The 23,591-nt window shown below is 40.0% G+C and overlaps 1 protein-coding gene across 4 annotated transcripts in view; it reads right to left on the minus strand.

The window, feature by feature from the left end:
- The window catches only part of NFKB1 (nuclear factor kappa B subunit 1), a 134,816-nt gene that overhangs the window by 26,921 nt on the left and 84,304 nt on the right, over positions 1-23,591 (minus strand). For all 4 annotated transcript variants that reach the window (XM_080687780.1, XM_080687779.1, XM_080687778.1 and 1 more), the window contains 8 exons: positions 17,682-17,845; positions 15,778-15,936; positions 14,011-14,115; positions 11,912-12,003; positions 9,900-10,038; positions 3,795-3,938; positions 2,389-2,478; positions 145-330 (listed from right to left, as the gene is read on the minus strand). In XM_080687780.1, the coding sequence (XP_080543906.1) occupies positions 145-330; positions 2,389-2,478; positions 3,795-3,938; positions 9,900-10,038; positions 11,912-12,003; positions 14,011-14,115; positions 15,778-15,936; positions 17,682-17,845 (1,079 nt within the window). The remainder of the gene's footprint in view (positions 1-144; positions 331-2,388; positions 2,479-3,794; positions 3,939-9,899; positions 10,039-11,911; positions 12,004-14,010; positions 14,116-15,777; positions 15,937-17,681; positions 17,846-23,591) is intronic.

Here is a 23,591-nt window from a genome sequence, read left to right on the forward strand (position 1 = left end):
TCTGGAGAGCACACTGAACTAGACATGGCTATGTCATCTTTACATTAACAAAAAAAAATCTGTTTTCTGGAAACAACTTTTACACCTCGCACCGACTCATCCCCTCACCCACCATGCAGTGTAATCATCTGCATGCTCACTTACCCTGAAACCCAGAATTCTCTTTCTTTACTCCCACTGGATACGTCAGAGTACCCGCCTCGTCCCTCTGGCCGGACCCCTTATCTGGTTCTGTGGTTTCAGTGACTTTCCCAGAGAGACGCACAGCCCCTCTGCCATCACTCTCGTCATAACCTTCAGGGTCATTTTTAGATGAGGCGTCCATGATTCCTAAAACAAAAGAAAAAACACCGACTTTTTATCAATAAAATCTATTTGTTAAATTATAATTCACTGTTTCAATGGAGGTCAGATAATTTAAAATTCTTCTTAAAATGGTCATAAGTAACATGCTTTGTAGCTATCTTAAACTCTTACTTCTAAAAACATTTTACAATATAATGATTTGATATTTGCATATATTGCAAAATGATCATTACAATAAATCTAGTTAACATCTATCAGCATACACAGTTACAAATATTTTTTGTGTGTGATGAGAACTTTTAAGATGTTAAAACCCATTTTTTTTCACTTCTAAAAACTTACATCTCTTTTGTTTATTTGTAAGGGACAAAATGAAATAAAGCTCTTCTGGAAACTGCAGGAAAGTAGAATTTTTAAAGTTCTTGAAAGCAGAGGACTTATTTCTTTCCTATTGCTAATTAACCAAGTAAGTTGTAAAGATGTGATCTCAATTCACATTCTTCAGTGTGGGAGAGACCCAGTGCATCATTTCGGATCATGCTCTTTCAGGTCCAACTATGTTGTCTGACAGGCCCAATGAGGGAGCACCTATGTTTTATGGGCAGACCTGGTTCAAATCCTGGTTCTGCCAATAACAGATATGTCTTTCAGTGAGTGAATGAACCCTTCCCAACCTGTTCTCTGACTGTTAAATGGAGATGCTAATATTTTCCTTACAGAGCAATCATGAAGATTACTTAAAACATGTTAAAGCAGCGGACATAAAACAGCATGCAGTAGAAGGGAAGACTTCATTGTATTATGTCTTCAATGGGTGCAATAGAATAGACATGTAACATAAACTATGAATACATGCTGTGACAGCTGCTGATAAGGGGAAGCATTTGATGGGAAAAAACCATCCCTATAAAATTCACAATGTCTACAAAAGTATAATGTTTGAAAAAAAAAAACCAGAATAGCTAAGTTTGATGACTTTTTTATGTTTGAACGAGAGGCCCGGTGCACGAAATTTATGCACTTGGAGGGGAGGTCCCTCAGCCTGCCCTGTGCCCTTTCACAGTCCGGGACCCCTTGCTCCTTACCACCTGCCTGCTCGCTGCTCCTTACCGCTTGGCTGGCTCACTGCTCCTTAGCGCTGTGGCGGAGGCAAGAGAGGCTCCTGCCACCACTGCGGCACTCACCAGCTGTGAGCCAAGCTTCTGGCTGAGTGGCGCTCCCCCTGTGGGAGTGCACTGACCACCAGGGAACAGCTCCTGTGTTCAGCGTCCTCTCCCTGGTGGTCAGTGCATGTCATAGTGACTGGTTGTTCTGCCATTCAGTTGATTTGCATATTAGGCTTTTATTATATAGGACTAGAGGCCTGGTGCACAAAATTCGTGCAAGGGAGGGAGACACTCAGCCCAGCCTGCACCCTCTTGCAATCTGGGACCACTGGCTCCTAACCACTCACCTACCTGCCTGATCACCCTTAACTACTCTGCCTGCCTTCCTCATCACCCCCAAATGCCTCTGCCTGCCTGCCTGATTGCCCCTAACCGCTCGCCTGCCTGCCTGATTGCCCCTAACTACTTGCCTGCCTGCCTGATCACCCCTAACTGCTCTCCTGCCTGACTGATTGCCCCTAACCACTCTGCCTGCCTGCCTGATAGCCTCTAACTGCTCGCCTGCCTGCCTGATCGCCCCTAACTGCCTTTGCCTTGGCCACCTGCCCGCCGTGGCAGCCGCCTCTGCCTCAGCCCCCGTGGCTTCTTCTGGAAGGTCGTTTGGCTGTCAGGTCTAATTAGCATATTACTCTTTTATTATTATAGATAGTCAAGTCTCTATATGTCCATTTTTAATGTCCTTTTCTTTCCCCCGTTCATGCCACTTTCAAAGTAAATACATAAGTATAAACATAGCATCAGGAGTAGAATTTTCCTCAGGAAATAAAAATATTTTTCGAAAAGCATCTTGTTAGCTTATTTGCATTCATCACTTTTTTCAAGATGATAATGCTATTGTGATAAATAATGATAAAAATCCTATTTGGCATTAAGTTTTTTCTTCCTTCCTCAGTATTAAAAAAAAAGTATTACTTACCATGCTTCATCCCAGCATTAGATTTAGTGGTTCCAGGGTGGAAGGTAATTCCACTGTATGTTGGAAATCCATAGTGGGGGAAGCCATACCCTGAAATGGCAAGTAAAACAAAGGAGCCCTCATGAGGTCTGGTTTTTTACAAAGACTCAGCAACCTCAATGTCCCCCATCCAGGTGAGCACAGGCTTGGGTGTTGGAGGGCATTTGCCTGACACAGTGCTTCTGTTGAGAGTTAGCAAGATGCATCATGGGGGGTCATGGATGATCAGAGTTCCATTCTGGCAAACTGACACCTAGGCAGGTCAGGCAGTGCCCAGGCTCAGGGCAGCACGGGCTGGAGAAGACCTCCCTTACCCGTGCAGGAGAGAGGCTAACGATGAGTGGTCACCACCCAGCGGCAGACTTGCCGACACAGAAGACGGGAAAATAACCTCTGGAGGAGAGCACTGAACCAAACAAAATACAGAAAAATATACTGACTTCTCAATAGAATCATGGCTATCTGTTTATTCTCATGCATTTTTGGTAGAAGCATAAACTGATAAAAAAAGTCTTTGGGAAAGCAGCTGGTCCTAGATGCTATACTCTCTGACCTAGTAATTTTACTTCGAAGAATCTAATCTTTAAAAAATCTGCAATAAAAGAAAAGCAATGTGGATAGAAGAGTTCAGTATAACATTTTACATAGAAAGAGGTGACAATAGTCAAGAAAGTTATATTATGGTCTGTTCACTTGATGAACTATTACTGTCATTAAACTGATGCTTAAAAATATGCTTATGTGAAGTTGATATTACCTTGGGGAAATGCTTATGGCAACCCATTAGAGAAAAGCAGCATAAGGATTCTCTACATACACTCATGATGTGATGATAATAAAGAGCTAATACAAGTAAATGGATTAAAATACTGTGCATAATAAGGATATAAACAGCTGTACTCGGAAAAATGCATAAATATAGACTATAATCTAGGAACAGAAAATATTAGAAGTCATACCTTGGATAGTAGGATTTTATGTATTTTGAGACTTTCTATAATTTTCAGTGTTTCCAAAGAATACCAAAACAACTATGACAAAAAAAGAGGAGGAGGAGGAGGAGGAGGAGAAGGCGGAGAAGGCGGAGGAGGAGGTCGACTATACCAAAATGTTAACAGAGGTCTTCTTTGGCTAACTGGATTTGGGTGACTTTTTTTTCTTTTTAGAGTTTTTAGTATTATCTACATGTTGTAAAATGCAATGGCACTTATTTGAAAAAGTTGTATTTGTTGGGAAATTGTAATTTAATGTATCACACTCAATAATGTCATAGCCACTCCACCCACAGATAAGCTGGGAAATAGAGAAAGAAAATTCTCCCCTCTCCGATGTGAAAAAGCTTTAGAAAGAATAGACCTGGTTTGTACCTGGACCGGTAGTTCCAGCGCCCCCTCCTCCACCGCCACTGCCGTACATGCCTCCACCTCCAGCCCCAGCACCGCCACCGCCTCCGAAACTATCCGAAAAATTGGGCATGAGCTTCTGCCGCTTCCTCTGCACTTCCTCTTTATCTGCCGTTAAAGGAAGAGAAACCAAAGGAGAAAAAATTGATGCAGTTCCACTACTAGCCACAGAAAGAATATTGATTCTAATGGTATTTTTAAACATCTTAAAGGGAAACAGAAAGCACCCAAGGAGGAAGAGATGCCAAATTTCAAGAAGCATTATGTTTAATCCAGTGATACAAAGACTGAGAACCAGCCTAAGAGAGACCACAGAACAGTACACACCCGAATCCCCTCTGCAACAGTCTCTTAAGTCTCCAAGGTCATACAAATTAGTGAGACACTAAATTGCCCACCAAAGATTACAATGCTGAATAAGAAAAACATTATTGAGCATTTTCACTTGGTCATACAGAACAGTTCTGGCTAACCAGCTAACGTTAATTATGTATGTCCCATGAGCTAAGTTTTTGGCATACAGAGAAGTAGGATATAATGTCTTTGCTGTCAAGAACCCCCCGATATAATGTTAAGGCCTCAGGAGGAAAACTTAGAGAGATAGCACTACAATGCGATACATGTTGAATGCATGGTGCAAACCAATGTTCCAAGAGTTCAAGGAAGGGCCTTGGGGAAGTGCCAGTGGGCTGGAAAATTCAGAAAAAGTCTCCCAGAATCAACTTTATGTCAGGAGAGGGCAACAGAAGGGTGTTCTGGGAAGAGGATACAGAGGGCGAGTAATGAAGGAAAGAGTGTGCAGTGTGTATTTACGAGGACAGCAGTAGGGCAGTTTAGCTGAAGTGAAAGTTTAATATGAGGAATTCTTGAGAGACAGCCCTGACTGGGACCACACTGTGGAGCACTGTGAGGGTGAACTGAAGGGGCTTAACTTACAGGCAGGAGAGCCAGCCAATGTTTTTGAACTGGGGAATGATGTGTGGTGCTGGTATTGGAGGAAATTCATCTGTCACTGGTATATCGGACAAAATAAATGAGTCAAAGTAAGCCCTGACAGGTGTGGTTCAGTTGTTTGGAGCATCGTCTCATACACCAAAAGGTGGCAGGGCACATACCCAGGTGTTGGGTTTGATCCCCAGTCGGCGCATGTGTGGGAGGCAACCGATGGATGTTTCTCTCTCACATCGATGTTTCTCTCTCTCTCTTTCTCTCTTCCTTCCTTTCTCTAAAATCAATAATAATAATAATAAAGCGTCAAAATGAGAGCCAGAGACAGTGCAGACATAAGTTGACGGAGACCGTTCCTTGGTTACCATGGTAATGAAAATAGGTGGAGCCCAGAAGTACAATGAAAGAGGGGACTGTCGCCCTTGGGGCGATGGATGAGATATAGAAGGCTAAAGGTCTGTGACCACTACTGGACTACAGTATAGTGACTGTCCAGGTCTAGATCCTCGTTAGACCCTCCCCTCATTCCTCATGCAGTTGCTCTATTTTTCTTTCGCCCCACTGCCCCCCTGCGTCCTGGCACTGTCTTTGTGGTCTATTGTTTCATTCTTGTTTCTTCTTTCTGTTTCCCTTTCTCTTCTCTGATTTTCCTACTATTAATTTTTTTCCTCCCTTCTCTCTTTAGGGTAGGCAAAGCGGACTTTGAAAATCATCGTTTAAAAACTGGTCATGTCCAGGCTTGTTAGGAAGAAAAAAGCCAAGGAGGGTCAACTCTGAAGAAACTGTGCCTCCACAGAAAGAGACGGCCTCCAAGTGGAGAAACACCAACAATCTCCTTACCAAAGGGTTTGGACAGACTTATCACATTTTCCACCAGTTGTACAATAACTAATCATCATACTTATTTACTCATCCTATAAACTGTTGCACTCACAGAGAATATTATTTCATTAGGAATATGAACCACGAGAGGGACACAGGCAACTTATTCATCTTTAGAAATAAATGATATCTACTGATGTGCTTCCTAGCACAGAGATCATTTTGTATTTGCTATGTATTTCTTTTGACTTATAAAGCCGATGTCCACTGGTTATATTTCACTCTAAAGTTTTAAGGGTCAACTTAAAAAAATATTTACCCTACAGCCACTAAAATGTCAACAACAAGAAATTGATACAGAAAAATTCCATGTGACAAGCTTTTTAATTAAAAAATCTACAGTGTAAATGTCCAGGGAATTGAAGATTACATGAAGATTTTCACACTGGGCTCATGTACCCTGTGGTCTGCCTTTGACAGTGGCACCATGGGATGCATTATGAGACATCAACCTAATTTTAGAAGGGAGCTAGTTCTAGAAGGGACCTAAGTCTAGAAGGCCACTCACTCGAAGCCCTTCTTTTACAGCAGAGGAACCAAAGCTAAGATGATTAAGGGACCTGTTTGAGGTCGGGCAGAGTGAAGATCAGGTCCAAAGCCTAGTGAGCTTTCCATTTCAGTGAGCTGCCGTTCGTTGGGAAACATAATTGAACATAAACATAGAATTTGAAGATTATATTGTTTCTTCCTAATCTCCATCTTTTCAGACTGCAAAGTCACATGGTCTTTCTTTGCTTTTGCATAGCTGTTCCTCACATATTTTTTGCCCTTGCTAATCATCCATCTCTTGATTATTTTAACTGTCTCCCCTGGACTCAAACATCTCCATGGAGTTTTTATGAAGTACAATGCCAATGACCATAGAGGATGCAGAGTTCAGGGCTGGATGATTCTGAATAATGAAAAGAATATGTTATATTTCTTTATCTAATCTCCTACTTGATGGCATTCAACAAATTACTAGCCTTTTGGATGAGGTTGGAAGCTTGGATGATCAATCAATAAGTCAGCTCTCAGGTATTTAATGAGCATCTATTATGTGACACATACTGTTCTAGATGCTGGAGGTGTAGCAATTAACATGAAAAGCCAAATCTGTGACCCAAAGAGTATTTCTCTTTCTGGAGGTAGGAATAAGACAATAGACACATAAATTAGTAGAGAAGACAATTTTATATACTGATAAAAATAATGAAGAATATAAATTTAGACAATGATATAGGGAGTGACTGCAGGGGATGGGGGCAGTGGAATGTGTGTACAATGACTTCTGAGAAATGGGTTGCATAATTTGGATCATGTTTATACACTTACTCTTACGTGAACTGGCCCGCTATTTTTCTGACTAGTCACATGCCTGGTGTAATTGGTTCTCCTTGTGATTATTTCACTTTGGGATTTTATAATCCAGAAGGTTTTATAGGCTAAGGTAATTTGTTATCTTCAATATAAAGTTCTTATCTCACAATGACTCAGTGACTCAATGTATGTTGGTCATTCTTTCTGTGGAGCTCAACTGCCAACTCTTATTTTTCTAGATGGTTCTTTTTTTTAAAAAAAATTTTGTTTTGTTAATCCTCACCCGAGGATATTTTTCCAATGATTCTTAGAGAGAGTGGAAGGAGGGGGAGGGACACACAGAGAGAAACATCAATGTGAGAGAGACACCTCAATTGGTTGCCTCATGCGGTGCCCCAACCAGGGCCGGGGATTGAGCCTGCAACGGAGCTACATGCCCTTTACCAGAACTTAACCTGTGACCCTTCAGTTTGCAGGCCGATGCTCTATCCACTGAGCCAAACCGGCCGGGGCCAGCTGGTTCTTCTCTTATTGTTTGTATTGCATGGAGCTTTTAGTCAATGGTAGCCTGGAAGGTAAGTGCTTGAAGCATTTGGGTGGGATTCTGAACTTTCCAGACACCCCATCTATTCTCTAAGCCCACCATCATCCGATAGCTCCTACCACGATAGGTAGCAGTGAAAGTAATAGTCTGCGCATGTGCCTCCTGTATCATATTCTTCTGATGCCTATACCACTGGGAAAGGGAGACATGCAGCCTAGAGACCAAGCTCAGCTTTTAATATTTCTAGGCTCATACATATCTGGGTTTCCCCTTTAAACACAATTTTCTGTGTTAGAAAAATTGTCATGATTTTGAAGACATTTCAGGACAAGAAATCTATTTTCCTTTCTCAGAAAGTAAAAAGAAAATTTGTCTACTTTTAAAGAGGGATGTTTAAAATTTGACTTTCAAATTTTACGTAGACTGAAGCATTCAGAAGACCCCAGGCAGCTCCTGGGTGGGGAAGTGAAGAACGGCTAGAGAGCTTCCGGGAAAGGTGAAGTGGGCAGAACCTATCAGGTTTATATACTGGGATCTATGACTTCTGAATTATCCCCTCCGGTCCTACTCAACCAGCATCTGGGTCCTCTTGACACCATCACAGAACTGCCTTTTAAACCTACCTTCTGTTTTGCCAGAGCCTATCAGGTTTATATCCTGGGATGGTGCATGGAATTTCATGTGAAGGGAAAGGGCTCCTCTGCTGACAATGTTTTCAAATCACCAGTCACGGAATGCACTATAAATGTGACTCATCAGTGGAGAGGTCACAACCTCAGAAAAGAAACAAGAACTCAGGAAGCATCTAAATGCTCCTGCCACAACATGAAGTCTAGGAAAGGAAAGTCCTCCTTAAAATCACCCATCATGCTACTATCACAGGATCCAACACACATGTGGATCGTTGCTAAGGTGCCTTCGTGATTTCCAACCCTCGGCCAGCACCTGGTGCCCTGTGACAATCATGTACTAAACTCCCTCTCTGGTCTCACTTCCCTTTAGTCCAGAGGTTTCCAATTTTGTTTGTGCCATGGCCCAGTTTGCAGTCTGTGAAGTCTTTGGATCCCTTCTTAGAATCACAGTTTTCAATATGTGAAATACTAGATAGGACCACAAAAAAGCTAATTATATTAAAGTACATTTCTATCCATGGACCCCTTAGGGGTCAGTGGGCACAAGAAAAAGAAATCCAATACCTGTTACACTCATTCCGAGAGCATTCTCAATACTGAATTTCCCACCCAGCTCTCTCGAGTTCCACTCCTCTCTTTTAACTGGCCTATTAGGAATTTGCCGCAAGACCCTAAAGTGCAACAACATAAATTCCTAGGACCATCTATGACTTCTGAATTATTATTCCCTCCCGTCCTACTCAACCAGCATCTGGGTCCTCTTGACACCATCAGAGAACTGCCTTTTAAACCACCTTCTCCTCTCATTCTTTGCACTAATACCTTTAATAATCTCACCATTTCTCACTTGGATTTTGCATTCCTCTTCTGACTCACTGCTGCCCAGATAGTTTTCCCAGTGTTTATATAAAGAAGTCAGGGCCATCATTCCAAATTCAAACAGGCCAGGCCGTTCCCCTTTCCAGAATCAACACAAAATTCTTTAGCTGCCGATCCTAGCACTTCAGAGCCTGGCCCTGGCCTTCCTGTCCTGCCTTCCTTGGCCTCAGGAGTCCGTCTCAGTGCTCATAACGCTCACTTTTCTCTAAACAAATACAAATTGTGTTAGCTCCTCAAGTTTCTGAAGCCTTGGGAACCCTTCCCCTTTTTCCTTTCACACCCAAATACTGAAGCACATCCCCAATTTTAAGGACCTTGAAGAAGGCTTCTTCTGGGTGGCTTTAGAAGCAAGGGCTCTCCTTCTTCAGCAGTGTGTTTGTGGACACTTCACTTTTGGAACTTATAAAAAGAATTAATTTGCATTATAACTTTTTAAGGGGACTATGCTGTCCCCTCCTTGGTGCGTCTTTTGTGAGGAAAAGAATGGTGATTTATTCATTTTTATAGTTCTGTACCGCATGGGGGCTGAGTCTTCTGTTCACCTGCCTGAGGCCTGTGGGTAGAGTGGCTGACTCTCCGACACAGGTAGCCTTATCTTGTCATCTCTGCTGCCTGAACCCTGCATTCCTCAATAAACGATAGTTGCAAATTCTCAAAGGTCTAAATCTCATATAAGCTTGGTGAAGATAACATTATTTTAAAAGGCTGGACTTAATTCCATGACCCCGACATAGTATATTAATGTCTCTCTTCTCTAAAAAATAAGTACCATGGATCCAGGGGACAGTTACTAGGAAGTTGTTGCAAGGAGGTGACTAATTGGTATTTGCTAATAAGCTTGTCCTCTTATTGAAACAGGAGCCAGAGTATAGACAACCAAGTTACCTTTGATTTCAGGGTAGTACAGAAAAGGTTTTGGTTCGCTAGTTTCTAAGTCAGATTTTCTCCGAAGTTGGACGAACACGGAGGCTGGTTTGGTAATATTGACGTCTTTATACTTTGGTGTTTTGAAGACGATGGCAAACTGCAGGATACAAAGATCCAAATGTTAGGATGCTACTTATTAAACACATTCCTTACACACAATGTTTAGTGTACAAAAGAAAATACACTACGCTAGAGAAAGTTACAAACTCAGAATTCTATACCCATTCATTTTAACTAAATTGCCATTGCGAAACTGAAGCAAGGTTGTGCCGATGTATTATAAATCTTTATTATTTCATTTATCTAATAATTCAGATGTCTTCACTTGTAAATAATCATGTGAAAAAAATACACTGCAATACACCTTCTCCTCTTTTAAATCAGCCTTAAAAGCTTCCAAGATTATTGGCGGCAACATCAGAAAGACTGGTTTTGGGATGAGGGAGATGAGGAAGGTGGTACTATTATCAGCCTACAGGCCTGTTGATGAAGAGAGGTGACCAAACCCTTCAAGGAAGACATCATCACAGGGTCGGCTTATTTTGAGGTGAGACTGGCCAAGGCTCAGGGCATATGCAGGGCATTCTGAAACACCTCTGGCATTTTTACATTTTTTTTAAGTTTGACTTTTTGATTATAATATATTCATAGAAATAAAGTTTTTTTTAAATATAAAAAGGTATATAATGGCATACATAGAAATTTCTTCTTGCCATTCCTATCCCCTGTTCAGGCAATTCTTACTGTTTCCTTGCCACCCACTCCCACTCCCCAGAGGTAAACACAGAGAATTTATTAATTTCTTTTGTATTCTTCCAGAGTTTCTTTATGGATGTGCAAACATGAACACAGAATCTTTTAAGTACACACTTTGTTTTATATTTATCTTTTAAAATGTTTTAATGTTGTATCTTCGAGATCTTTTCATATTAGTTCATAGAGTACTCATTCTTTTAACTGAATAATATTCCATCACATAGATACAACATTATTTAATTGGCCACTTATTGATGGATATTTGGATTGTGTCCTTTTTTTGTGTGTGTGTGAAAACAGTATTCCTTAGTCACTCAGAGTAATCATTAAGGTGGGATTTAGCATTTTCTTTTATTTTTTAAAATATATTTTTATTGATTACAGAGAGGAAGGGAAAGGGAGAGAGAGATAGAAACATTAATGATGAGAGGGAATCATTGATCGGCTGCCTCCTGCACACCCCCTACTGGGGATTGAGCCCGCAACCTGGGCATGTGCCCTTGACCGGAATCAAATCCAGTACCCTTCAGTCCACAGGCTGACACTCAATCCACTGAGCCAAACCGGCTAGGGCAGGATTTAGCATTTTCATATCTTAGTCATATACACATGACAACATTAGCCTCAACTGAAGACTCTTCCTTTCAACGCTTTTTATTAGAATATCCTGTAGCACGCTTCACCATAATTATTCTAGTAGAACACTGCTACGAACTGATTGTGTCCATCTCTCACAAATTCATATGTCTAATGTAGCTGCACTTGGATATAAGGCCTTTTATGGATAAAATTAAGGTTAAATGAGGTCATAGGGGCAGGGCCCTGATTAGTGTCCTTATAAGAAGAGACACCAGAGAGCTTACTCTCTCTACCCTGAGAGGACACATCGAGAAGGCAGCCATCTGGAAACCAGGAAGAGAGCTCTCACCAGAAACCAACCCTGTCAAATCTTGATCTGGAACTTCTAGCCTCCAGAACTGTGAGAAAATAAACTTCTGTTGTTTAATCCACCCAGTCTATGGTGTTTTGTTATAGAACCTTCCCCATAAATTTATGGTAGATACCTTTTCTGAACGACCTATAAGAATCTTAAAAATAGTAGTCTTTTATGAAAGTTAAATAAATATTTACAATTTTTCCTTTTTCATATATGGAAACTAAACAGTAAATTTCAACAAGGCAAAAATGTAAACTTATCATCATCATCCACTTACTTGTCTATGAACGTCTGTTGGGGAAAAATCTCCAAATCCTTCCCAGATTCCACCATTTTCCTCTTCTTCATAAAATCGAATCTGGATGTCATCTGCAAACAGGCACAGTCAGGTGTATAATTTCACATAGTGTAATTATATTTATAAACATGCTGGAAAAAAGTTGGTTCAAGATTCTACCTACTGTGTACTTAAATTTTTGAAAGTAATTAATATGAAATTGACTTTTTAATAATTTAAAATTTGTACAAATCACTGAATTTTTTTATTAGTTACCGTAGTAATGGGTCCCAGGTTTCATTTACAATGACAGATTTACCTATTCAATTTAAGTTTTCTCTTACTCAATCTTTGACCTTCCCACTTCTCCATCTCTAAACCAATCCACTTCTGAGAAAGATGAAGGATAGTGAGGAATATCAGAATCCTGAAATGTGGTTCAACTCAATCAAGATTTACATAATAATATTTAACATATAAATTTATTATATGGCAGACACAGTTCTAAGTGATTTATATGTATATATCAACTGATTTAATCCTCACAATAATTTTGTAGGTGTGCTATTAATATCTTCATTTTGCAGAAGAAAAACTAGGGTCCGGAGAGGTTAAGTAATTTATCCAAGGTTGAATAGTAGTAAATGGAGAAACCAGGATTTGAACACAGACAGTATAGTTTCTGACTTAAAATATTCTACTATTAAACACTCTGCTATACTGCCTCACTATAATACTTTATTAATCCTTACTGGAAAACTGTTAAAAATATTAAGTTCATCAAGTCCCTTCAGATTAAATTTAGAATGCCTACACTTCACACTTCAGTCATGGATTTTACTTTTGCAGAAATAGGACAGTGTAACACAGGCTGGCATCTCCCTGGCTTGCTTGCCCAGGAATCTGGAAATGTTTATTACTTGACTAGAATGGGTTTAAAAAGGTTGACAACCAGGATAAGGAGAGAAAGTGTAATTTTTTTTTGGATAAAGACATATACATTTACCTTAAAATCTGATTTATTTTTTCAGACTTTTTACCTCAGAGCGTTTAGCCTCAAATGAAAATTTTCTTCTTTTGAAAGCCACAATTCATTTATTTAGAGGCTCTATTTCCAGTTGTGTATCTGCTTATTTTAAAAATGTTCCTCACTTTGTAGTGAACAGATCTTTATTATACTATACATTCAATCATTTTACTTCAAAAATGAGTGAAGTTTGAGAAAATAATAAAATCCCTGAAAGCTTCTGCTAATTTATTAATTTTGTACTATATTTCACATGATTAATGTCAAGAACCTTTTCTGAAAGTCAAGATTATGAAGGAAATTTGCTCTGAGAATTTCCCTATCATCCTTATTCTTTCTTTTCTTTAGCCCACATCCCAATGTCATGGGAAAGCAGCTGCAGAAGCTCTCTCAGTGTTGCAACAAAGCACTGTAGGGTAAACAAAAGAAACAACTTGGTACTATGCAAAACTTTAGGGAGACCAGTGGGCCTTCCGGCAAATTAAGCCTAAAACATCACTGGAGGCAAAAATGACAACACAACTTGGGCACATCATGACAAGGCAGATTCTTTGAAAAAGACAATAATGCTGGAAAGCCAGATGGCATCCGGAAAAGAGGAAGAACAAACATGAGATGGATTGACTCCATAAAAGAAGCCACAGGCATGAATCTCCAGGAGCCGAGCAGGGCTGTTGAGGACAGGACATTGTGGACATCACTCATTCATAGGATGGCTGGGAGTCAGAGCTGACTCAATGGCACAGCATGTAATAGACATAAACATTATTGTGTGTGTGTGTGTGTGTGTATGTGTGTGTGTGTGTGTTTGAAGCATGGACTATTTCTCATTTCGTTTAGTTTAATGAAGTTCAGATACTAAACTTTGAAGCATAAAAACATTGACGTGTCACTGATTACCACCATTTTAGAATTTCTCTTTACTTCTGTTGAAAATTTTTAAATGAATTGGTTGGGTTTAAAAAAGTACAGATACAGTTGGAAGAGGTGAAATGTGTAAATTTTAAAGGGATATCCACTGTCAAAAAGCGACTCACAGACACACTCAAAATATTTCACATCATATATTTACCTTTTTGAACCTTGTCACAGAGAAGATAAATCTCTTCCCCTCCAGTTACGCATCCAGCTGTCCTGTCCATTCGTACAATTTTCAAGTTGGATGCATTGGGAGCTTCTGTCCACAGGAGAAAAACAAAAACCATCCTGGTTTAGCCTCAGCTCCACAAACAACCTGGTTTACGGTATCCCCATAAACCAATCTCTTATGAGGGACCCTGCCCTTAGCACAGATTAACCAAATGAAAATTAAAATAGATGCTTTCACTCATATTGTTTTAACAAGGATACAAATAAAACAAAAATGCCTTCTGAAGTTCGCAGAGCACTCTTGGGTATGGGTCGTTCATTACCACCCAAATAGAGGAGGCCGAGAGGAGCAGTCTCGGTTTCTCCCACTAACACAGTCAGAGAGACTGAGACAGAAAGAGAGAACTCTGCTGACGTTCTGGGAGGAATGAAGCCATGGGTTGGTGGAATTTCAATTAGGTCAAGACTTAGCCCAAGCTTATTTCCATGATAGTGATATACCATTTACAAGAGTCCTATAAACTTAGGAGAAACACCATTTTCTTAACCTATCTAAGAATTTTTATTCTACAGAAAAGAAAAATGGAGATGTTATATTTCTTTTCCCCAAACTAAATTAGAATTCTGTGTGGTTAGGGCAAAAGTTTTGTGTGGTAATGGTATAAAGCTTCCTTTTTTCTTGTTTCCCCAACACCTGCATTTTAAGATGATTTTTTATATATGAGTCTACATCATTTTATAACTCTTTCACTTCCTTTCAAACTTGTTTAAATTAGAGAAATCAGTTAGTTGTCCTTGGAGCCTGGAGTTTCCTACTTAGACCAAACCCTAGAAACTGTCAATGAGCCTACGTAGTGCACTTGCAGGCTTTCTGGGAATATCTGTTTAATAAACTTCACACATACCAAAAATTTTACTACACAAATTTGTATGGTAAATTTGAAGAGCACTGTAAAACTCTTTAAAAATTCTAGGAACCACAGACTAAAATAGAAATTTGAAGCCACATACTATCTATGCTGCTCAGTTAACCTGAAGTTTCTATCTTTTTTTAAAAAAAATATTTTTATTGATTTCAGAGAGGAAGGGAGAGGGAGAGAGAGAGATAGAAACATCAATGATTAAAGAGAATCACTGATTAGCTGCCTCCTGTACGCCTCCCACTGGGGATCGAGCCTGCAACCTGGGCATGTGCCCTTGACTGGAATTGAACCCGGGACCCTTGAGTCTGCAGGTTGACGCTCTATCCATTGAGCCAAACCAGCCAGGGCTGAAGTTTCTATCTTGATAAAGCTATCAAGAATGTGAGAATTAGGTGGGTAAGAAAAACAGTTGTATTTTATTAACTTTTGTTCAGACTCCCAATGGAAAAAATTAAGATACTTTTCTCATCTAAGAGCACAAACACTATACCCTCATAGCAAGGCCTTGGCATTACAGGTAAAAGACTAAAATGCACATCTGAGAGATAACTACATTTATTGAGCACCTTTTAACATTTCAACTTTTTTTCCTAATTTATCTTTATTGCTGGAAGTATTACAGATGTCTCCTCTCTTCCCCCCTGACCCTCTCCACCCCGACATCAACTTTTTATATTAGAGTATTCCCATTTTTGTAGATGATGAACATGAGGCTCCAAGTAATTAATTACTTGCCCAGGGTCTCAAAGCTAGTAACTGCCCGGGCAGGCTGCAAGTCTGTTTTGACATTATTCAGAGCTGCCTCCCATGGAAAGTCAAGCACTCACTGCTGTCGTAGATGGCGTCTGATACCACGGGTTCCAGGGGCCTGGTGAAGCTACCAGTGCTGTCCGGGAGGAAAGCTGTAAACATGAGCCGCACCACGCTGAGGTCCATCTCCTTTGTCTGCTGAAGAGCTGCCTGGCGGATGATCTCCTTTTCCCGATCTAGGACCATACAGCCACAGGGCAAGGGTGAAGCGAGAGCATTTTAGATAGGGTGCTTTTATTAAGGCCCAATAACATAAGCTTGAAATGAAAATTGTGTTGTTTTAAAAAAATTCTTCATGTTGTTAATAAAATTTTAAAATTTATTCTATGTATGTCATCCAAAATTAAAGCCATCAAAAGAAGATGTGCATTTCCTGTGGATTACAGTAAAATCTGTCCTCCATGTAGCAAAGTGCCTCTCCTTTCCTATCTCTCCACGAACTCTCCCTTTTCTCTCTATAGTAAGAGTTGAGGATACAAACAATGTAATGGAATAAATGTAATAAGCCAACTGTGCATCGGTGGTTTTGTGAAATGTGAAAATTAAGTATCCCCAAACTCTTTGAGCACAGAGACTGTGTTCATTCCACAGTGCCTAGCACCCTCCTCTGCACATAGTAGGTACTCAGAAAGTACTTTTGAAGGAACTGAACGACTCAACTGCATTTGGCTCCTTCCTTGCCCCCTGATGGAACTTTCATGCTGATGGATATAATCATAATTATCTTATATCATAAAAGGTGATAATTCAGGTGATGAGGACACTCCAAGAGCTACAGATGAAGTGATAGGGAATTCCGAAGGAGGGCAGAACCCAGAGGCTTTGGAGAAGAAGAGACATTTGCTCTAAATCTTGAAGGGATGGTAGAACTTGCACTTATGAAGAGGGTGAATAAGGGCATTCTAGAAAGAGGGAAGATTCAAATATAGAAAGAATGTGGCAAGGCGAGGAAGTGAGAAACCATGGCGCCTTATGGAGTAGTTCAGTTTGACATGAAGGGACATGGTGGGAAATAGAGTTGGGAATGTAGACTGGGGAAAGCTCTTGGGAGACGCTAAGTAGTGGTGAGATCCATCTGACCATAGAGTGTAAACTGGATTAGAAGTGAGGAGAGACAAAGACAGAGCAGCCAAAATGGAGTGAAGAGTGGAGCACGAGAGACAGCACAGCATAGCTGGACCACTAGCTGGACATGCAGCACAGGGTAGAGGAGGAGTCAAAGATGGTGAGAAGGTTTAGAGTCTGGATATCAGAAGCTGGAACAGTTAGTGGAAAATGATGATTGGATCATCTGAATGTGAGCTCATCTGGCCAGACTAAAGGAGAATATATAAAAGCAGAAATGGTGCACGTGATGGGACAAGGTCTGGGGTTGAAAGAAAAAAATATGAGTGAAGGCAGGAAAACATAAAATCATAGCATTTTAATGACAAAGACAATAGTTTATAATGTGCCTGAAGTATCCAAAGAAAGAAAGATTCCTTATAAGTGGGTGAGCTGGGGGAGATAAAAGAGAGGAATTGTTTTTAAAATAAGTCTTGAATAATGAATTGGTTTTGACAGGTTGAAAAGGAAAAGGTGGGTTTAAGTAGAGAAATACACATACAAAGGAATGGAGATGCATGAATGTTCAGGGGGCAGAGGTGGGCAGAGGTGGGGGCAGGTGGGACTGAAGATGAGGCTAGAAAGGTGGGTGGGGCCAGCCTGGGAGGGCTTTGTTTGCCAGGCTACGGAGGTACAGATTTTATTCTAGAGGTAGTAGGATGTCATCAAACGTTTCTGAGCAGGAAAGAGTAGGAATAGCTTGGGGTACAGATGGAGAGAAAGAGAAACTGGAGGCATCCAGATGAGGACATAGTCTGCACACAAGAAATAAGAGCCTGAGCTCTCAAAAAAGCAAGGATGGGAGGGTGACACTCACCTGTGAGCTGCCGGTCTCCTCCACCTTCTGCTTGCAAATAGGCAAGATCCGGATGCACCAAAAGCCCGGGATTGTAGCCCCTAATGCACGCATCTGTCATCCGTGCTTCCAGTGTTTCATATACTTTTTTCTTTGTCACATGAAGTATACCTAGGTTTGCAAAGCTGGGGAAAACAACGATAACAACAACAACCCAAGGTTAGGCAGTCAATGACTAGAATATATGGTTTCACTTGAGCATAGAGAATTAAAAAAAACACACACACACACACACACACAGGTCCTCAATCACTGGGGCCCACACCATAATCAAACGCATTAGTATTTCTCCAGAAATATATAAAGTAGAATCACCAAATGGGAAAATAAAGATTATAACCAGTTGTACCTTCAGAACAGACTGGGTTTTTCCACTAAACAAGTCTGTGGTAAATTTAGCAAAACCTTTTGGCTTTTAGAGTGTATTAGACTTTCAAATTATGATTCAGGGAGTGGGGTAGACAGGTATATATAACCTAATAGAAAATTTTACATGGACTCATTTTGAAGTATTTTCTAGGAGAGTTGTATAAAATATTTTAATTCAAATACACTACTAACTTTTCTAACTTTTTCTCAGAATAAGAGGAATATTATATTTCAAAGAATTTTTTGGTTTGTTGTCTTTGGATTATCCTTGGGTTTCTGAATGGGATTTAAAGTCTAAGTCCTGTTTGGGGTCCCCCTTCCAGGAATTCCATTTCCTCCTAGGTTATCTATAAGATTGAAATTATTCATTATTACTAGAATGTTTTCTAATTCTACATGGGCTCATGCCTGAAGGTATATCTGTAATCAGGGAATGGAGAACCTTTTATCATGAAGGTTACATACCTACAGGACAAAATATGTTAATAAGCTAAATAAAGCAATTTAAGGGATTCTAAAGAAAATATATATAATGCTCCAACCATTTGTTTTTTAAATAAGGTATATGAAAGAAGTATATTTAATAAATGTAATACAACAAACAAAAAAGCACTTTACTAAGGAGACTCATTCATTCAACAAATATTGACTCAACTCTTTATTAGTGTCAGGCAGTGTCCTATTGCTCCTGACAGCAATAAAGAAATCCCTGAGTTTTATAGAATTTATATGCTAGTGCAACAACAGAGAAGAAATGAAGCAAATTTTATAGTATAATTTAGAAGATAAGTGTTACCAAGAAAAATAAGGTAGGGAACAGAAGTAGTAGAAGGCATGGCACTTTAAAATAGGGAGAGGCCAAAAAGGACTCATTGAAAAGACGACAACTGAGCAAAGACTTGAAGGAAGCGAGGGGTAAGACGTAGATATGTGGAAGAATAGCAAGTGCAAGCACCCTGAAGTAGGGTCATGCCTGGTGTTTTCTAAAAACAATAATGGCAAGGAGGCCAAGGTGGATAGAGGAAAATGAAGAAGAGGTCAAGGGGTTCAAAGAGGGAAGTGGTGGCACAGATCTTTTAAAGCCTGGTAAGTGTTTGGAAGGTCTTTTGTTTTACTCTGACATTCACCCAAAAAGAAGGAAAAAAGAGAAGTACAGAGAAGATAGAAATATATGACAACTGGATTGAATGAAGCAAATAATATAACAATGTGTAAAGACCAGATAAACTATGGTAAAAAAATATAAGAGCGAAGGCAGAATGAGATGAGCCTTCAGACAGAGGCCCACAGATAGAATGAGACACATGTCTAGACAGTGATAGGAAAAAATGGGATAGCTGAGACAAAAACAGAAGAAAATATGCTAAGAGAGAATTTAAACTCCTTGAGGGCAGAGATATCCAGTATCTAGAACAATGGATGTCTAATAAATATCTATTAAATCAATGAATGCATGAATTAATACAGCACAGAAAAATATACAACATGGCATACTAATATGCATGGAGGCATAGGTAATTTCTCAAAAACCAAATCTCCATTTTTTGGCCCTTTAGGCCTTATTCCTATAAAGAACATCCAAAACTATGGGAAAACCAGGTACTCCCCTAGGTAATGGCAATGGCAAATATCTTTGTAGCACTTTACACTTCATCATCTATAGGGTACTTTTCAGGTATATTATTCTATTTAATCCATGTAGAAAAGACAACATCCTCATTATTCATTATGTGAATAGTGAATTTACTCTGATAATAAATGAAACAATATAGAAGTCAGTCTTCTGCATCAAGTGATGATGGAGTATCAGAGACCAGATTGAACCTTTTACGTTAAACAACAACAACAACAAAAAACACATAAAAAGTTTTCATACACAGGACAATAGGCAGCACAGGACAGTGATTCTTAAGAAAAGGGAAACAAATACAATGATTCCTATAATTATGCTGGCTTAAAGCTTTGAGTTTCTAGACTGCAACACAGGAAAGGGGGCCCCAAATAGGACGTGGTGATCTCCCAGAGTTGAGGAGACAGAGTTAAAAATTTGAGGAGGCCAAGGAGGCTAGAATTCACAGGCAGAGCCCCAGAGAGAAAAGAATCACATACAGAGAGACACTCAGGTATACAGGGGCTTCACCTTGAGTGCTCCGCTGAATACTATCGAGCATGTCTGTGAGGAAATGACCCAAGGCTGGGAAAAGAACCACCAGAGAGGAGTAGGCAAACAATTCTTGGAAGACACACAGGGCTGGAATAATTCAAGAAATTTTGAACTACATAAATCATCAGGATGAATATTCAGAAATGCCTTACTAATGGTATCAAATTAACCCTAGAGTAAAGGTTACTTTGGTTTCCCTCTCAAAGCATAAAAGTAAGTCTAGAAAGAATCAAACTGTTCTCAAATTTACCTTTATCCCAATGCTCAAAAATATTTAAAAACACACACACAAAAATCCAGCATGCAATATCCAAGATTCAAAATGTCTGCCATCCAATAAAAAAGCTACCAAGCATGCAAAGAAGTAGGAAAATATAACTCATAATGAGGATAAAAATCAATTAATAGAAACACATATAGAAATGAGAGAGCACACAGAATTTGTAGGCAAGTACACTGAAATAGCTATTATAGATATGGTCCATACACTCAATGGTCAAGAAAACAGAAAGCATTATGGAAGGTAGAAAAGAGACCCCAAACAAACCTGTAGAGATGAAAACTACAATGTCAGAAAATAAAAATACACTAGATAAGATTAAGAACATATTAGACACGACAGATAAAAAGATTAGTGAATCTGAGGACATAGTAATAGAACTATCTAAAATTAAACAGGAAAAAGGTGCCCGTCAGCAGATGACTGGATCAGAAAACTATGGTATATCTACACAATGGAATACTATGCTGTCATACAAAAGAAGGAATTCTTACCATTTGTAGGCACCTGGATGGAATTAGAGAACATTATGCTAAGTGAAATAAGCCAGTCAATGAAAGAAAAATACCACATGATCTCACTCATTTGGGGATAATGAAAAACATTATAAACTGATGAACAAAAAGATAGATACAGAGGCAGTAAAGCATCAAACAGACTGTCAAATTACAGCGGGAAGGTTAGGGAGAGGTGGGGGAAATAAGAGATCAACCGAAGGACTTATATGCATGCATATAAGAATAACCAATGGATGCAAAACATTAGGGGGTGAGGGCATGTTTGGGAGTGGGGTGGGGGGCAATGGTAAGAAATGTACACATATAATACCTTAATAAAAAAAAATAAAAAAAATAAAAAAATAAAATTAAACAGGAAAAAAATAAAAAATATTCTTAAAAGAACTGATAATGAGCTGTGACACAATTTGAAACAGCCAAATATACATGTGATTGGTAGAAAAGAAGAATGGAAAAAATATTTTAAAATATAATGGCTGTTTTGACACCATATGTGTTTTTCATGGGTGTCTTACTGTTAGCATTGCAAATGAAAGTTAATTTTCTAAAGTAAAAATTTTCTAGATGTAATTTACTTACAGGATATTTTTCCTTAAAAAATGAAAAAGGTTCCCAAGTCAAATTTATAGAAAAGATTCCTTTATTAACTTTTGGTCGAGAATATGTTTGTATATTTTCAGAAAACAACTCTAAGACCATGTGGATCCCTGCAACAGAGAGGAATTGACAGGACTGCTCCAGCCATGAAGACAGAAGAGAAATAGTCCAGAGATGGAAGACGCTGATGACGCCTTGCCATACTAGCAGTCAGCAGCTGTGCGTCGCTGCAGGTTGCCCAGGACCAAACCAGAGAGGGTCGGACCTGCATTACCACCATTTGTCCACCATTCAGAACTGAAATATCATTGCTGACATGTACACATAAGGAACTGTTTGACATTGAAATTGGGACTCAAAGAACTGTTGGCCCAGAAAGAAACACACTACAGACTGATTCATTTGCCTCTCAGCATAACCATTATTGCTGGTCTCATTTTTGACCCGGAGACAGGGAAGCATCGATCAGACTGTCAAACATCAGAGGGAAGGTAGGGGAGGGTGGGGGTAAGGGGGAGAGATCAACCAAAGGACTTGTGTGCATGCATATAAGCCTAACCAGTGGTCACAGACAACAGGGGGGTGGGGGCATGCGTGGGGAGGGGTTTGGGATGGGAATGGGGGGATGAGGACAAATATGTGATACATTAATCAATAAAGAAATTAAAAAAAAAATAATGGCTGAAAAGTTTTTGACCAGGGATCCAAGAATTTTAATAAACCCTAAGGCACAAGATACATGAAGGAAACTACACTAAAGCCCATTATAATGAAATTGCTTAAAACTAATAATGCAGAAAAAATCTGAAGGCTAATAGAGAACAAAAGATATACTGTGGAATAGGAACAAAAATAAGAATGAGGAGAGATTTCTTGCTGGAAACTAAGGCCAGCCAGAACACCCTAGAGCAGTATATATCAAGGACATGTAAGAAAAAACAATGCCAATATAGAATTCTATATTCTTCAAAAATATCTTTGAAAAACAAAGATGAAACAAAGAGTTTAAAGATGTACAACAACTGAAAGAAGTTATCAGCATCAGATCAGTACCACAGAAAAAATAAAGGAGGGGCTTCAGGTAGAAGAAAATGAACTCAGATGGACGCTTGACTATGAAACAGAATGCAGAACACTGCAAATAGTAAATATATTACATTTTTCCTTATTTGAAATTTCTCTAAAAGATAATTGACTGTTTAAAGCAAAAATAAAAACAATATATTGCATCATATGTTTTAGACCAACATGTGTTATCCTAATATATAAAAACCCTGGGTCCGTCACATCCACAATGACTGGAGGCTTGACCAACCAGAAGTCAGTCCTGCCGTCAGCGCTGGGTTGCCATGGTGACCCAGCACTGACTGCTATGGCTGCAGGCATGGTGACCCAGCACTCACTGCTGAGGGGGCTGCAGGCCTGGGAAGAGGCCTGAAGAGAGAAGCAGGGTCTGATCTGTAGCCTCTGTGGCAGCTTTTCATCAGCACTTGTCTCTCTCTTTCTCTCCGGGCCTGGCCAGCAGCTGCACCTCCATTTCCCTCCAGGCCTCTAATGGGGCTGCTGATCAGCCCTGCCTTTCTGATCAGGCCCCGTTGATAGCCCCAGAGACGCTGACTGGCATAGAAACCGACCAATCAGAACCAAATCTGGGTGAAATGTGAGGAGCCAATGGCTGCCTAGGAGACGGAGCTTTTGACGCTGACTGGCATAGAAACCGACCAATCATAACCAAATTGGCCAGCAGAGGAGGGCAGTTGGGGGCGAGATCAGGCCTGCAGGGGAGGGCTGTTGGGGGTGAGATCAGGCTGGTAGGGGAGGGCAGTTAGGGGCAACCAGGTTGGCAGGGGAGGGCAGTTGGGGGGGGGCAAGGCCTGCAGGGGAGGGCAGTTGGGGGTGACCAGGCCAGCAGGGGAGGGCAGATGGGGGCCATCAGGCCAGCA

Source organism: Plecotus auritus, assembly GCF_963455305.1.
Source record: "Plecotus auritus genome assembly, chromosome: 1".
In the NCBI taxonomy this organism is placed as follows: domain Eukaryota; kingdom Metazoa; phylum Chordata; class Mammalia; order Chiroptera; family Vespertilionidae; genus Plecotus; species Plecotus auritus.